Source organism: Periplaneta americana, chromosome 7 (genome assembly GCF_040183065.1).
Source record: "Periplaneta americana isolate PAMFEO1 chromosome 7, P.americana_PAMFEO1_priV1, whole genome shotgun sequence".
Taxonomy (NCBI): Eukaryota; Metazoa; Arthropoda; class Insecta; order Blattodea; family Blattidae; genus Periplaneta; species Periplaneta americana.
This window is the reverse complement of record NC_091123.1, coordinates 44044314-44061157: the sequence shown is the minus strand read 5'-3', so window position 1 is coordinate 44061157 and position 16844 is coordinate 44044314. Positions and strand designations below refer to the sequence as shown.

Genomic DNA, 16844 nt, shown 5'->3' with positions numbered 1-16844 from the left:
GGTATGTTTTATAATGCCGCTCTAAATAGAAATTTCTAACGGACGTAATAACTTTTCTCAAAAATGCTGTCTAACATTTAAGGCTTACTAAGGCAGTGTCTCAAAGCTGCATTTTCAGCTGAAGTGAACTAGATTGTTGACTAAATAGCCGGATGTGACATCAGAAGTTACGACCCAAAGCTACGTAGTGAATAGCAATCAAGTCCGTAGTAGCTAGTAAACGAAAATGCTTGCTTGATTGTTGACTTGTTCACTAAACAAACGTGGATACCTCATCAGCAATTGGGGTTATGATATCTAAAGATGCTTTGGAAGTGAAATAATGAAAAATATAACGTAGATAAAACGTTAACTTTGAATATTGGAATTGTTAATATTTTCTTTACGATGTTTTAAATATTGTAATATATTAGGTCCTTATCCTTTCCACAGAACTCGTAATGAAACAGCATTAGGACACTGCCCTCTTAATTCAGTGCTATCATCAGTGATATCATAGTTTTTTAGAAAAATAGTCTGTGAAGAAGGCCATGATTCAAGCATACTACAGTCACTGTAAAGCATACATGTTCAAAGCTCTGTAGTGTGTAGTTTACAAGTCACCTAGTTGCTAGTCACTAGTGTGTAGTATGGACTTGAGCTTTGAGACACAGCCTTATATAACATATACATTATAATCACTAACGAAGAAGAAACATGCCACTTAATCCTTTCGATTAACTCTATGCGAAGACATCAATTTTAATCAAAACATATGCGATATTCCTACCTCGCCATTTTCATCTGTAACTTCCCTTTGATCATCCTGGTCTGAATCCTCGAGTTCATGGGGCATTTTTATTGAGAACTTCACACAAACACTATCCTGAACACAGATAACTACTACACAATAATTTATGATTAGAGAATAAACTGCGCAACGTTCAAAATATGTTTTCCATCACATCTGCTCCGCAGCAGTGCCGGTTAATGACTGATATCAGAGGATGTTGATTACTTAATCTTTCCTTTCGACCTTAGTATTAGCCACTAACATCCTGAAAGCAAGGAAACCATCTGCTACTCACTACTACATTACTTCGCAGAGTGTAACAGTTCGCATCAAGGAAATATAACTTTCTTTTGAAATCTTGAATAATTGTACAATTTCAAATTAGTGTTATACTATCTCTTAGTAGTGAAGTTTGAGTCGTAACCACAGTCACGAAGCTCAATACGTAGTAAATATGCATCCATAGATAGTTGCTAACCACTAGGATCGCTAATATCGCCTCATTACAGACAATGCGAAGTAGTACCGGCACAGTCTATTCTTCCTAGCACCCTCATAACTCAAGCTTCGTGACTGTATATACTAGATTGTGTCGTAATGATAGCACGTTACAGACATAAAGCTTCGTTCACACTTTTCAAATAACTTGAATTCAAGTCACGTGATTTCAAGTAACCTGAATTCAACTTGCAGTTCAGACATATTCAAGTTATTTTTTTTTCAAGCAATCCTCCATGCCAGGGAAATGATAAAGATATTGAAGAAATGGAAGAAGCGTTGTTCCATATGGGTTAGAAATTGGATTAGTAAGAGAAATACATGACCATTACTAATAGAGTAAGTGAAATCCTCAAGAAGATTTAATAATTTTATATGTAAATGTAATAAAATAAAATAATTTATATTTTCCCCGCCATTCATAAAATATTTGGATAAGATACCGCTTGCACAAAAGGGGAGATCTATAACTGAACTTGATTAATATATTTCAGTATTGCATATTTGTATTTATCCTGGTAATAATGAACAGTTTGACTCGTAGACATTTTGTTTTTCAGCATTAACTTCTCATGATTGTATGAGAAGATTCGAAGAGAACGGCAGTTACGTAGACCTTCGCCCCCCCCCCCCACTACCAATAATGCATAACACAATGCCAATACGGCGGTTGCTGTCGTTTGCGTTACAACGAACTTTACTGTTGATTTTCGAGTTCGTCATTTTTTTCCTGGTTATTATATGCTTATTTAAATTGTGTTAACTCTCGCTAAGTGGTTTTATATTTTATTTTACTGCATGTCTTAGTATTTATTTTATTACTGTAAATATTTTTGTTTTATTACTATTATTATTAGTAGTATTATTAATGAATTAATTTGTATTACTATCTTTGTATCATCTCCGTCACGGTTATTCTATTATTATTATTGTTATTATTATTATGAGTATTATTATTATTACTATTATTTCTATTATCAACGTTATTATTGATCTCTGTAAAATTTATGTAGACTACTGGACTGTACCCGAGCACGAGTATATGCTCATTTCGGGTATCAATTCATATGTATCATTTCAAATGTAAATTGTGAATTGCGAATAAAGTAGGTCTGATTTACCATAATTGAAAATTATTTTCTTGCAGTTGTCACAGATTCCAAAAAAATCTATCAGTCACATTGAACCATGTCAGTTTCGGCCGATAATTGTCATCCCTTCAAGCAACACTATTCTTAATCCCTCATATCTTCTTCACTTCTTCTCTATTTACAGTTTAATGGTTTCCAATAATTGTCTTTCGTACCTTATCTGTGTTCACGTTAAGATCTCTGCTGTTCAAATGTACTCTTCCTTGGCAGTCACGATACTTTGTAGTTTCTGTATAATCCACAGGCCTTCGTGAGTTTTACACAACTGCAGAAACTCAAATATTTGGTCATTATTCCACTTACTATTATTCCCTATTATTTTTACGTTCCTAGTACAACAGAAAAACAATCAGCTGTTAACTTAACGCTCCTAAAAAAAGATGTTAATTTAAATTTCCGCGCATTTTCCCTTGAATTCAAATTATCAAGTCAAGTAAAAAGTAGAAAAGGATTCAATTTCATTTGAAACTTGGAATTCAAGCTGGACTTGACTTCAAGTCAACTTTAAATATAGTTCACACTTTTCAAGTTCGTCGTAACAAGTGACTTGAATTCAAGTTACTTGAAAAGTGTGAACAAGGCTTAATACATAATGTCCGTCCAGTGTGAGATTAAAAAGCTACCAGATGGGCCAAACTGCTTCAGCCCTGACAGAGACAGGACCCATCTTCAGACGAGTAGTTACTTGATTGGTCCTGTTGTTACTATTGAAGATGATAGATTAAATGACGGAAAGATGAAGAGTGTTGGAGGGAAGCGGGAGTACTCCGGACAACTCTCTACAACGTATGCTTTGTTCACCACAAATTCCATTACGGTCTAGCCGAGGGTCGAATCCGTCGCCTGTACAGAAGTCAACGCGCTAGCGTTTCAGTCACAAATGCGGCAAGAAAGATGTTACTTGTTCTGAAATAAAACCAGCAAATTAATATTGCATCATCAACAATTTATTTTAAATCAAAAGAAGAAAAGAAAAACTAACAATAAGTTAAGCTTTAGGTTTTACATTATTTAGCATGCTCTATAGGTTGACTTTGGAAATTCCTTTGGAGATGGTTTAATTATTTATTTTATACAATTATATTCTCATATTTCTAATTTTGTTTTATATTTTGTCAACTAACTGACGGAAGTCTTTAAAACGAGTTTGAATCACGTAAAATTGTGTTTAGATAGCTTGGCCGGTCATAACATTCCGCGCAGTAAACCCAGCAATACCCTTGTGCAAGTGCCTAGTATACTAACTATTGCAAAAACATTGGTATCGTAATGGAACTAATACAGACATCATAGTTTAGAAGAGTGAAAAGAGAAGACTACATTGTGTTCAGTACGAGTGTTCGGATAGCAGTGAGTGGAAAACTGTGATCGCGCATGGAATGAAGGTACGTGACCTACGTTTTTCAACATAACTATAACTTATGTCAGCATGCATGCAATTCTCATACTTCCCCATTGAATATGCTAAGGAAGTGACTCACTCCACATAACCCCTACTCAAATGTTCGCGCGTAACTCCGGCCAAGCTATCTAAACACAACAGTAGGTAAGCAAATCGCGCTTCCCTCACGGTTCAGCAGTGTTACCACGCTTAGAACTTTCACGTTGCGAAAAATCCAGAGATAAATATAGCATGGTTCCCGTTACAATGTTGATAGCTTCAACTGGGAAAATGTCCCGTTATTTTGGAACTCATTTACTACGGCCAAGTTGCGCAAATCCCCCTCCCTCCCTCAGAGCTCGAGACCCTAGTCCATGACCTAGTGATTAATCCGTCATTGCTAATGATACACCGAATAATGAAACAATATCTGTTGTTGATTTCATGATCTCACAAAGAGCTACAAATTAGTCTGCACCAATTCATGTTTCTATAGAGTATGTCAGTCTACAAACGATGATAAATGAAAATGTAAGTGTATCATAGTGGAATTAATGTGCATTTATTAGCATCATACTCATTATCATTATCCGCAAGACATATGTTAAGCCTTGTGATCTGTTACAGTAACTTATCGATCCATCCATCATTCATCCGGTCAAAGAAATGGAACTCTGCTTCCTGTGCAGCGACCTCAAAAGTTGTTTGGAATTATTTCCCTACTCATTCTGTTAACGTGATTTACGCAATTCTTTCTTTACTTCCCTGTATATTTATTTAAGGTTCTATCTTCAGCTCTTGCACCGTTTCGTCACTTCTTTTGTGATCCCGTTTTGCATAACAAGCTGTATGCTTCATGAACGTCATTTCCGCTGTTAAACGCGTTTCATTTGTCTGTTTAATTGTGCATGCTTCACACCCGTATTACAGAAAGGATCTACCGAGGATATTTTAGAGTTACAATTATGCGAGACAGGGAGCAATCCTTGTCTCATCCTCTGATTAATTTTAGTCGTCATATTTCTAACTGCAATGTTCTACGAGGTCAAAATCTCGCACACTGACAGTGCGGCGTGACAGGATATATTGCCGTGACATAAATGTTAATTGATGACACTATCAGGTCGGAGACAGCGAAATCTAACCACAAAGATTGACGGCTATATGGCTAAATTTGAGTTGGTCTATTAACGAAGTTATTTTGTCAAAGTCTGTGATATACGTTTGACGTTTGAGCCCAACTATCGATCGTCCGAAATCACGTCATGCACGGCAACGGCATTTTCTGGAGTAGTAACAGCAGGAGCTTTATTTCAGTTTTTGGGCAAGTTCGTATATAGGGTTGCCAACTCTCTCGTATTTTCCAGGATCTCCCGTATTTGCCCCAGATTTTTAACAGACTTCCGGATCCCGTCTTATTCTTCTCTTCGAGCATTTTCCTACCTTATTTTTGCATAATATAAACATTTTTGTGCGAGATCGTGCGTATTTGCTTGGTTTCCGCACAAAACGAATCCGCGGTAAGTGTAAAATTCCACATTCAGTATTCCCAACCTAACACACATAACAATTTCCCTCTTCTTACCGCTTAAGTGACATATTGATTTTACTGTTTTAGGCTTTTAACATATTATTTTTAGAGACGTTCAATATAGTAATAATTATAAATTGGAAACTTACCACTGCAATTTCACCTAAATTGCACTGTTAATTATTGTTTTTAAATATTTGCAAAAATTAAGTAAACTCTACAACTCCACTAAAGTTACTGCATTCGTGATGCAAGTAACATTAAGGAAGCCGTTTGTTTTAAGTTCGCATTTATAGACTGGGGGAAAAAAAGACAGACGTATATCACGGCCTGCTGGAGTATAGTAAACACAGAAAACATTTTAAAGCAACAATGTTGAAGATAGATATTTTTGTTTTGAAAATTTGCCGTCATTGAACAGAAACCAAGATGGAGATTTCATTGCAACTAATTAGAAATTCCTCTTTCAGTTACGTAATAAACGATCTTCGCACAAAATAATGTACGATACACGAGCGGTATGTTTTCTTTCAATTCTCGGAAATTAAAAAAGCTCAACTACGTTTCGCTTTTTCAAACTTTTTCTCGAACATGAAAACTTCAACATACCGCTCTTGTAACGCATATTACTATTATTCTGGACATTTGATTTTGCCGTGAATGATGATCATTTGTATGACGAATTTTGTTGTTCAGGACAGGAATTAAAATGTGCAGCCTTTTTAGAAAGTAATGCTTGCCAGAAATGGCTTTCAGTGTTCATCCGATTAAAATCAAACCATATTGTTATAAATTTGGAAGAACTGGCGAGTATTGTTCTACGAAGTAATGTTCGTACAAAGAGGTTGATTTATCTCATTAACAATAATTGGACACATGGAGCACGACACATCTAATCAAATCAGAGCTGCAAACTGTAGTCTAATTCAACTATTACGCGAGACAAAACCTGCCTCAAAATACTCTAAATTTAAGCCTAGCTGCCGAAGTGTAGATTAAAGTTGTATTTTAGTAACTGAACCGAATAATTTGTCAATTTTCTGTGTGAAATTTTGTCGATTCTTTAGTCTCCCGTATTTTCTTGAAAAAAGTTGGCAACCTTAATCGTATAGGATATATCATGTGACGTACTCTGTCCCTATTTCGTCTGAAATGAACTACTTTCCATACCGAAAATTGGGGTAAATTTAATCATAAAAAAGGTTTAAACTGTGGTATCAGATGGTTGTTGTTGTTGTTAACTGTCCGAAGAACCTCACAAGTGATACCAAGAAGCCACCACTTATGAGACAACTAGGCCAGAAGATAATGGAGTAGGTTGGCACTGAAGATATTAATTTTAAAGTTCATTATTTTAAGCCACAAATAAGGTTGATATAGTTTAATATTTTTTTTTTTGTTTTATGGTCAAATTTGTCCCACTTTACAGTGCATTTTTCCACATAAAGACCTAGTTTTAACTATTTATTCTACTGTGTTTTTTGTTGTTGTTTAGTCAACTGTCCGAAGACAGGTATGGACTCCACAATACATACAATTTTTTTTTACATAACACGTCAATTATACAAATAAACAATATATCCTACTTATATGATACGTAATTTACAAGCTCTTGCTGTTAATGTGACGTACAGTCTTAGAAAAAAGTTTTGCCGCACAGATACTTTTAAGTCTCAGAAAGGAGGCAGTGCGCATGATCAGAGAACGAGCGACCTGGTTCACAAGAGAACGACTAGTTGAGGTAATAACATCTGTTTTGTTTTGTTTTGTTGTATGTCTGATTATGTGTACTGCCTCCTTTCTGGGACTCACAAAGTATCTGTAGGACAAAACTTTTTTCTAAGATTGTACATGAGAATGAATGAATGAATGAATGAACAATTTTATTGATAAAGTAATTTTTTTTTAATTTTTATTTTAGTTGGTTATTTAACAACACTGTATCAACTACCAGGTTATTTAGCGCTGATGAGATTGGTGATAGCGAGATGATATTTGGCGAGATGAGGCCGAGGATTCGCCATAGATTATCTTGCATTCACATTACGGTTGGTGAAAACCTCGGAAAAAACCCAACCAGGTAATCAGCCCAAGCGGGGATCGAACCCGCGCCCGAACGCAACTTCAGACCGGCAGGCAAGCCCCTTAACCGACTGAGCCACGCCGGTGGCCGATAAAGTAATTTTAAAATTTCAATTTAGAAAAATTTACTTTTATTTAATCGGTCTCGGTAGCGTAGTCTGTATAGCGCTGGCCTACTATACTCGAGGCTGCGGGTTCGATGGCATTTAAGTATCCTTAAATGCGACAGGCTCATGTCAGTAGATTTACTGGAATGTAAAATACCTCCTGCGGGACAAAATTCCGGCACGCCGGCGAAAGTACAATTCTCTCATTTTTTCTTTAGTTGTACTACTCAGCTATTATTTCTTAATCTTAACCTGGGGGAGGGGGGAGCAATTGCTCCCTTCCACAGTTAATGACGTCCCTGGATAACAGATACAGATCTTTTCCAGTATTGTATTCATCGTCGATCTCCGTTCTTTCTCTCTTAAATTCCGCATCCTAATTTTTAATCAACCATATCCACATAAATAATGTCCTTGTAGGATCGCAATTTCAAAGTTATTTGTAAAGAAGGTCTAAGGTTCATTACACATTGTTATATCCCCCTTAATACTACTTCGCCCGTGGCTGAGTGGTTAGCTTATCTACCTTTCACCGTAGCGACCCGGGTTCGATTCAGGTTCATGAAGAAATTTGTGGTGGACAAAGCGAGCGTGAAGAGTTTTTCTCGGGTTCTCCCGTTTTCCCTCACCATTATCATCATGCTACCAATAGTCTACAAGCATTTTGCGAGGTCCCGAGCCAGGCATTCAGAACAAATAAAAAAATGGCTGAAAGTTGTACACATTCGTGTTTAATAAATACTATTATTTATACCCTTAGTACTTTCTCTGTATAGCCTACTTCGTACAGTACAAAAATAATAACGACAATAAACAGTGGCTCCCACGTTTAAAACCAGTAGTCCTATAGTATATGCGTAACATTTAAACCAATTACAGACGAAATTTCCATAGCACTGCTTATGCTTAGCCACACAAAATGCAATGCTCTGCTAAAGTACTATCCCATGTTTACAATAGACCTTCCAACTATCCCAAACCAAGGTTGTTGACTGTGAACTCGGCTAAACTGATATGATTATGGAATGCTAACGGCCACAACATGACATCGGCACAAGAATGCTGTCTTAGAAAAGAAACTTAACTCTCTCCCATTACGTGTTTTATATGAAACTAAATGTAACGGCACATACCAGGTCATCTCGCAATATCTGGGTATGTAGGCTAATTATGTGAACCCAGACTTCTTGTGGTCTCAGAATGTAAAAATTTCAGCACTTCCGTACACATAAAATGATAATTATTATATACACATTTACTAACAAATCTCAAGTATTAATAACTTACCACTTATGTTTACTAAGCTCAACGCTTTCCGAGATGGTAAAGTAACTCAATTGTATTTATTTACCAGAGCTTCATCAAATCAGAGGTTGCCATTAGACAAAGCATACAAAAAAAAAAAAAAAAAAGAACAAATAGACAATGAAAGATAACAGAGTAAGAAAAATGACAAACAAGTAAACAAGTATACCTGGCAAAACACAAATAAAGGCTAACGACATATTCTCAGACATCGCCCTAGGTGGTCAATAATGGTCGTCATTTACAGTATGATGGTAGCTTAATTTAGAACACTTGTACGGAGCCACGTGATCTCTGAAGCCAATGCGTTTTAGCCAGATTGCTGAGGGCTGAAATAACTTCATCGGTTGTATTCGTGGAAAAATCTTTGTGTGCCGCCATGTATATAGGGTGGAAGTGATATAAATGTACAAAATTGACAGCTTATCCCTTTCATAGAATACAACAAAAAATTTAAATAGACCTATCGATATTACTCACAAACGAATACTTTTCTCAGAAAAAATAATTTTCCTCTAAATGTTAACATTGTTTTATTCGATAAGTATTACTATTAGTACGATTCTGATTTTTACTCTTATCATAGAGAAATTGATAAAGAATGATTTATTCCTCTGCAGATTTCTAATAAGATGGACGGTTTTCTTGCAAATTAAATATAAAGATTAACACGTATCGTTATTTCCTCCCGTTAGGAAGTTTAGAATTTATAAAAGTTACATTACCGGTTGTTCTGTATGGTTGCGACACTTGGACTCACTTTGAGAGAGGAACAGAGATTAAGGGTGTTTGAGAATAAGGTTCTTAGGAAAATATTTGGGGCTAAGAGGGATGAAGTTACAGGAGAATGGAGAAAGTTACACAACGCAGAACTGCACGCATTGTATTCTTCACCTGACATAATTAGGAACATTAAATCTAGATGTTTGAGATGGGCAGGGCATGTAGCTCGTATGGGCGAATCCAGAAATGCATATAGAGTGATAGTTGGGAGACCGAAGGGAAAAGATCTTTGCGGAGGCCGAGACGCAGGTGGGAGGATAATATTAAAATGGATTTGAGGGAGGTGGGATAATATGATGATAGAAAGTGGATTAATCTTGCACAGGATAGGGACCGATGGCGGGCTTATATGAGGGCGGCAATGAACCTGTGGGTTCCTTAAAAGCCATTTGTTGTAAGAAAGTTTATCAACGTTACTGGTGTGACTATGGGACAGAACTCAGCTGTTCAGACCGAGTGCGTGCGTGCTTTCATATGAGTCGGCGAAGCGATGTTGCCAAACTACTCAGAATTTCAGCTTAATTTTCCGATTAACCATGCACTTAATTATAAAACGCATAATATGTATTTTTTTATTTATTTTAATGTATTCTATTGCCCCCTTCAACCTACACAGGTATATCACTTCCAATGTTTATACTCTGTGAAAGAATGCCATACTTCTTACATAGACTTTGAGTAAACGAATTTTACCAGGCTTTAACTGTACTATAATACAAATGGTAATTAATATATTAAATTAATATTCATTTCATTTATTGTATTACATGAATATTAATTCAATTTACAAGCATAAACTTTTTCTCTTGACTTTTAAAGCTTTCATCATTCCATAATTAACACATTAATAAGGTACGAGAATTATACTTGTAGAATGAAACGTACAAAGTATTCAGAAGATATAAATTAAGTTCATTCAAACAAAGACTGGGGCTCTAACAGATTTTTCAGGTTCACAATAAACAGTTTCTGACAATGCACGCTGAAAATCCAAATGGTGGCATACTGGAATAAAGTAATTCCATTCATAGTGGTTCCATTCAGTATTGGTAGTGAAAAGAGACTGTTAATGCATTCCGAACAATACAGTTTCGAATCACAATTGTATTTTCTTACCTTAATGGATTCGCAATTTTGTATTTCGGCTTTGACCACTGTCAGAGATTGAAATAGGTTTTTATAAAGCCTGCGGTCTCCACCATTCAATCAAAGTACACCCAGAGCGGTGTATTGTCTATATTGGAGGGACGGTTATAAACAATACTACTCAATACAGAACTGGGTTTACAGCAATGCGATCTACAGCGCAATAAACTGATATGGCTACAACGGAACTTACATCAAGATAGTATAACGTTCTACAGACCTTGTCGAAGACTGAAAATCAATCACTTCATTTCCATTTACACAAGTAATGTTGGAAGAAAGACAAATGTTGTGCATCCCATCTGGACAATTTCACAACTACAGAGTAGGCCACGATGAAGTAGCACCAGACAGAAACAATGAACAAGTGTATAAAGTATAGCTACAGTATTACAGCTGGCGCCAGCGTTTTTGGCGTGTGTCCTAGAATATAATGCCCAGTTTGTGAGCATGTTGCTAGTGCAGCTGAGAATGGTATCACTTCCTACACACGTCACATCAGCCTTTTACCAAACACAGTTGTCAGACTGAATGCGGCAAAGGTAAAAACACTTGTACTTAACGTTCCCATTACTTATTCCACACGCCAAAAACGGTGACGCAGACTTTCAGCCTAATTTTCTAATTAACCATGCACTTAATTACAAAACGCGTAATAGGTTTTATTTATTTATTTTAAAGTGTTCTATTGCTCCCTTCAATCTGCAGAATTACTACCTATATCACTTCCACCATGTATGTAGTAAGTATTATGAGATTCTAGCTTTATTCTCTCAGTGACATTCATACATTAACATTAAAGTGATCTCATATTTGACACTCAGCCAACAGCTAATCACATATAGACAGCGAGACATCATATATCACGACATGCCAATGAACACCGCTTGTAAATGAACTTCGTTATCTTCGCTGGACTTTTTGTTGTTCTTGCTGTTTTTATTTTCGTTTATCGTCTGAGGCTATACTTTAATCAAGATTCCATATACAGCTGTTTTATCATTAAAGCAGCAGTATCAGTAGTAGTTCACAATACAAGAATTTTGTTCTCATAAGTAGTGTAAAGGTTGGTAATACTATGATGAGTAATATTGTGATAGTTCTTTTTGAGAATTTATTACAATTTTACTGAGGGAGAGGAAGATTGGATTTTTGCATCAACATATTAAGGGAATGTTCGTGGACAATCTGCTGCACAAAACCGATCCTTCTCTCGCTCAGTAAAAATTGTAATAAATTCTCAAAAAGAACTATCACAATATTACTCTATTACAGTACTGCCAATCTTTACCCTCCTTAGCCTATACATCAGTGTACAGGTACGTGTAACTTCAAATCAATTTCACTCATCGAATAAAAAAAAAAATGAACATTTTCAGACGTTCACTGAATTTAAATTTGCGATTTTCTACGTTCCGCTGCGTAATCTTTGAACTGGCTTTACGGAATGAATGTTGGTTCAATGAAAGGAAGAAGTTTTCTAACGAAATTTCGGTCAGTGTATGGGCGTCAGCATCGTGATGAATTGGAGAGCTACAGTGAACAGTGAGCCACCTACAACGGTTATGTGTCCATCGCTGTGGTGTAACGGTTAACATGTCTTGACTGTGAAGCAAGTGGGCCCAGGTTCAAATCCTGATTGGAACGAACAAGTTACCTCTTTGGGGTTCTTCCAATTGAAGCGAAATTACTGGGTAACTTTCGGCGTTGGACCTCGGTCTCATTTCGCATCATTTATGCACACGTCGCCGTAATCATTATCACAGCCCGGATTAAGTTTCACGGCGTGAGAGCTGTTTTCGTACAAGAACGCGACCGTTCGGCGATAAATATAGTCTGGGTGTTCTTACTTTATACCGTAAGGGTGAAATGTCAGTGAAACCTAAACATTTTCCCTCTGTTACTATATTTGCTACTATATTATTGTGATTTTTCAGTTGGCAGATTGAATTTTCTTTTGCCAACTTTTGTTCGAATTTCGGTATTGATAAATACTATAGCTGGCAATTATTTTCTAACTGTTTTGTAGAAAGCTTCGTTATTTTTCTTTGAAAGAGCTGCCAACGTTAATGAAAAGGAAAGTTATTAGATAGTATTATTTCAAATTTGAACATGATTATACAGTTTAAAGTGGTAAAGTGGTTTTCGGAGTTCGTACTAATAATTTCATGGGATCAAACAAAATAAATTCTTGGGTTAGATCTCATAAATCATGAACTGTTCACAATTAATATTTGAGGAGAAAAATTCGCTCCGGCGCCGGGGATCGAATACGGGTCCTTGGTTCTACGTACCAAGCGCTCTGACTACTGAGCTACGCCGAATTCAATTCACAGCACCGGATCGAATCTTCCTGAAGGAAGAGATTATTCTGTAGGACAAATTAATAAATTCGTAATAAGTATAAACTGTTCAGTCAAACCAATGAGTTTTATGTTGATTTTAATATAAGTTCATCATAAATACATTGTGATTTTGATGATAATAATAATAATAATAATAATAATAATAATAATAATTATTATTATTATTATTATTATTAATTCCGTACATGGAATTGTGATTTTACTTGCTTTGGTGATATGTGGTAGCAGTTGGCAACACTGAATATACTTCCATATTAGCTTTTAGGAACTAATTTTATGTGAACCCTTTTATTATTATTATTATTATTATTATTATTATTATTATTATTATTATTATTATTGGCGGCCGGGTAGCTCAATTGGTAGAGCGGCTGGCTATGGACTGGAAGGTCCGGGGTTCAATCCCAGGTGGTGACAAGATTTTTTCTCGTTGCCAAACTTTCAGAACGGCACCGAGGTTCACTCAGCCTCCTATAAAATTGAGTACCGAGTCTTTCCCAGGGGTAAAAGGTGGTCAGAGCGTGGTGCCGACCACACCACCTCATTCTAGTGCCGAGGTCATGGAAAGCATGGGGCTCTACCTCCATTCCCCCCCCCCCCAAGTGCCTTCATGGCATGTTATGGGAATACCTTTACCTTTACTTTTTTTTTATTATTATTATTATTATTATTATTATTATTATTATTATTATTATTATTATTATTAATATTATTTCCGTACATGAAATTGTGGTTTTACCTACTCCGGTTATATGGGTAGACCTAATAGTTGGCAACATTACCATATTAGTTTTTTTTGGAAAGAATCTTACGTGAACCCTACTTTATTATTATCATTTCCGTACATAGAATTGTGATTTTACCTGCTTTGGTTATATGTGGTAATAGTTGGCAACATTGAAAAGACTGCTATATTAGCTTTTTAGGAACTAATCTTAAGTGAACTCTACTTTATTGTTATTATTGCCGTACATGACATTGTGATTTTACCTGCTTTGGTGATATGTGGTAACAGTTGGCAACATTGAAAAGACTGCCATATTAGTTTTTATGAACTAATCTTAAGTGAACTCTACTTTATCATTCACAGAACAAGAGTGGTAAGCGATAACTATAGTATGTTACTCCCGTACCTCTGAGCTAGCAGTCGCCTGCTAGGCCTCCGCCCTCTATGAGCTGTCGCGCAATGGATTCGCTTTTGTTGAAATAGGCCTATTCTACATAAAAATCATGGTTTTCATCCGTTTATGAAACACAGAGATTAATCACACAAAACGTAATTGCGTTTATTGTAAATTCAATACATAAACTCGTACGAAACATCTAAGGCCATTTAGTGTTTCATATATATTGCAACGCAAAAATTAATTACTCAGCTGCCTTCTGTGCAATTCATTTAATTATGCGTGACCCCTCAATGCCCTGGAGAGATAGAATGATTGTTAACAAAGTCCATTTGCACTGCTGTTAAATAATCGCTTCGAGGTCTAGAAAATGTATGCGATGATTCCATGGTGCATGATAATTATTTATTTGTGATGAGGAAGTAGTTGGTTAAAAAATATGAGCCATGACGTAGAGAGATACGTAATCGTCCTTGTTTCCCTCGTGTACAGTAATTTGACGTGCAATGATAATGGTATCCCCTGTTGTGCTAGAATGATACTGTTTCTCACAACTAATGAATTCGAATTCGATTTCTGGGAACGTATATTAATCCCTAGGGATTATACACAAAGTGAAACGAATGGGAAGTACGATATTTTAATGGAATCCATACGATGTTGCGGAGATTGGAGGCAAGATTACAGCCCAGGTCGATGGCATTTAAGGGGTTAGGTACAGCTTACAGTAGTAAAATTTTGGAAATATTCAACATTTTTTTCCTCCATTACTGTATCTTATACAGGGACATCATTTTATTTTTACTAACATTTTTAATATTAACCTGGCTATACCTTTAGAGAACCGGAAACACCGCTTGCTCCCCCCTCCAAGACTGGAGTTCGATGATACTGGCGTAAAACACAAATCACTCTACTAGGTATAGAATGGAAGAAAAGTAGTTCATCCATTTACGTAAACTAGGAAATATCGCGATTTTGAGTTTGATAATTTTCATTAGGTTTTTCTTTAATCAAAGTACAGTACTATATTAAGAATAAGTGTTTTTACTCACAAAGTGAGTTATCCATGCGAACGTATTCATTATGCGGTGTATATTATACTGTCTACAGCACATTAGCGTACAATATAGAGAAAGAAGTTAAATTGAAAAATAATCATAATATGAATATTTAAACACAATTTTGAAAATGGTGGCCGTTCATTTCGATAGAGGCTTCAGTTCTTTTGTGCATATTATCGCACTATAGACTATTGCATCTAATTCCAATTGCCAGTTTCGTCCTTCGTACTAGTAACTCATGTTGAAATAATTCTGTACCTACTCTACGTACTGTGAATTCAATCTTCACTTCTGCCCGACCCGAAAATATAAAATTACTCAGACATGCTATCTACTGTCCGTCCAAGTGGTTATGCCGCAGAATTGTAGAAAGGGAGGAAATCACGTGACAGTTAATTACTTAACGAAGCCCTTTTATTTAAGTTAAATTAAACAGCTGTATAATATTACGTAAACGTCCAATTCCTAAGAGAAATTAATGTTTTCAGAAAAGAGCTAAGACAGCCCAGCTTTTACAGAGGGGCGAGCAGAAGCAGGTGGGGGAAATCGGGATGCGACGTAGGCAAACGGACAGTACCTGTGCGAAAATATGATTCAATATTGAAAGCTCTTTCGTCACTGGAAAACGCGAACATATTTCTGGAACGTACTATACCCAGTAACTCAGTACTGCTTACTATCTGCGGTCTTGGTTCTGTGTGGAGTTGGAACTTCCTTAGTGGAAGGGGTGGGAGTGAAGTACATTCAAAAACTCAGGTACAATAAAAATTGAAGTAAAAATAAAATGATGTCCCTGTACAATAATGAAAATTAGTATGTGTAAAACACTGTCCTTCTGATGTATGAAAAAAATATTTGTACCATTTAAAAAAATATTTACATTTCTTTTTCTTCAAAATTCAGTTCACTGTGCAGTGACGAAGCGTTTCCCACATAACTCAAAAACTATCCAACATTCTGTGATGCAATTTTTAGTGTATATTTATGAACATCACATCTACAATATGATGCAAGAACACTTCTCTACCTTTGATAGATTGTCTGATAAAATTAAATTCATTAAAAAAAGACAAATATCAGTATTTTCTTCTAGCACAAAATAAAAATAATATTATTTACGGAATGTAGTTGAAAGAGTATGATATTGTAAACATGAGTTTCAGAAATAAAATAAAAGAGAGAGAACACAAAAAGTTAAGTTTTTGAGTTATAGGGAAACGGTTCATTACTGCATAGTGAACTCTCACCATTTTGAATTTTGAAAAAAGAAATATAAATATTTTTTTAATCGTAAAAATATATATTTTTTTCATATAGCAGAAGGACAAACCAATTTTAATTATTGTACAAGATACAGTAATGGAGGAAAAAAATGTTGAATATTTCCAAAAATGTTACTGCTGTAAGCTGTACTTACCCTTTAAGTACGCTTAAATGCGACAGGCTCATGTCAGTAGATTTACTGACATGTAAAAGAATTTTTGCGGGACAAAATTCTGGCACACCAGCGACGGTGATATAATCTCAGCAGTTT

The 16844-nt window shown here is 35.8% G+C and overlaps 1 protein-coding gene across 14 annotated transcripts in view; it reads right to left on the bottom strand.

The window, feature by feature from the left end:
- Window positions 1-16844, bottom strand: part of numb (NUMB endocytic adaptor protein) — an 847398-nt gene that overhangs the window by 59935 nt on the left and 770619 nt on the right. Inside the window, exon 1 of one of the 14 annotated variants that reach the window (XM_069830644.1) lies at window positions 770-977. The exons of the other annotated variants lie outside the window; for them this stretch is intronic. Within the exon in view, the coding sequence (XP_069686745.1) occupies window positions 770-835 (66 nt within the window). The 5' untranslated portion in view covers window positions 836-977. Of the gene's footprint in view, window positions 1-769; window positions 978-16844 lie in introns of those variants that run through there. 14 annotated transcript variants of the gene reach the window in all.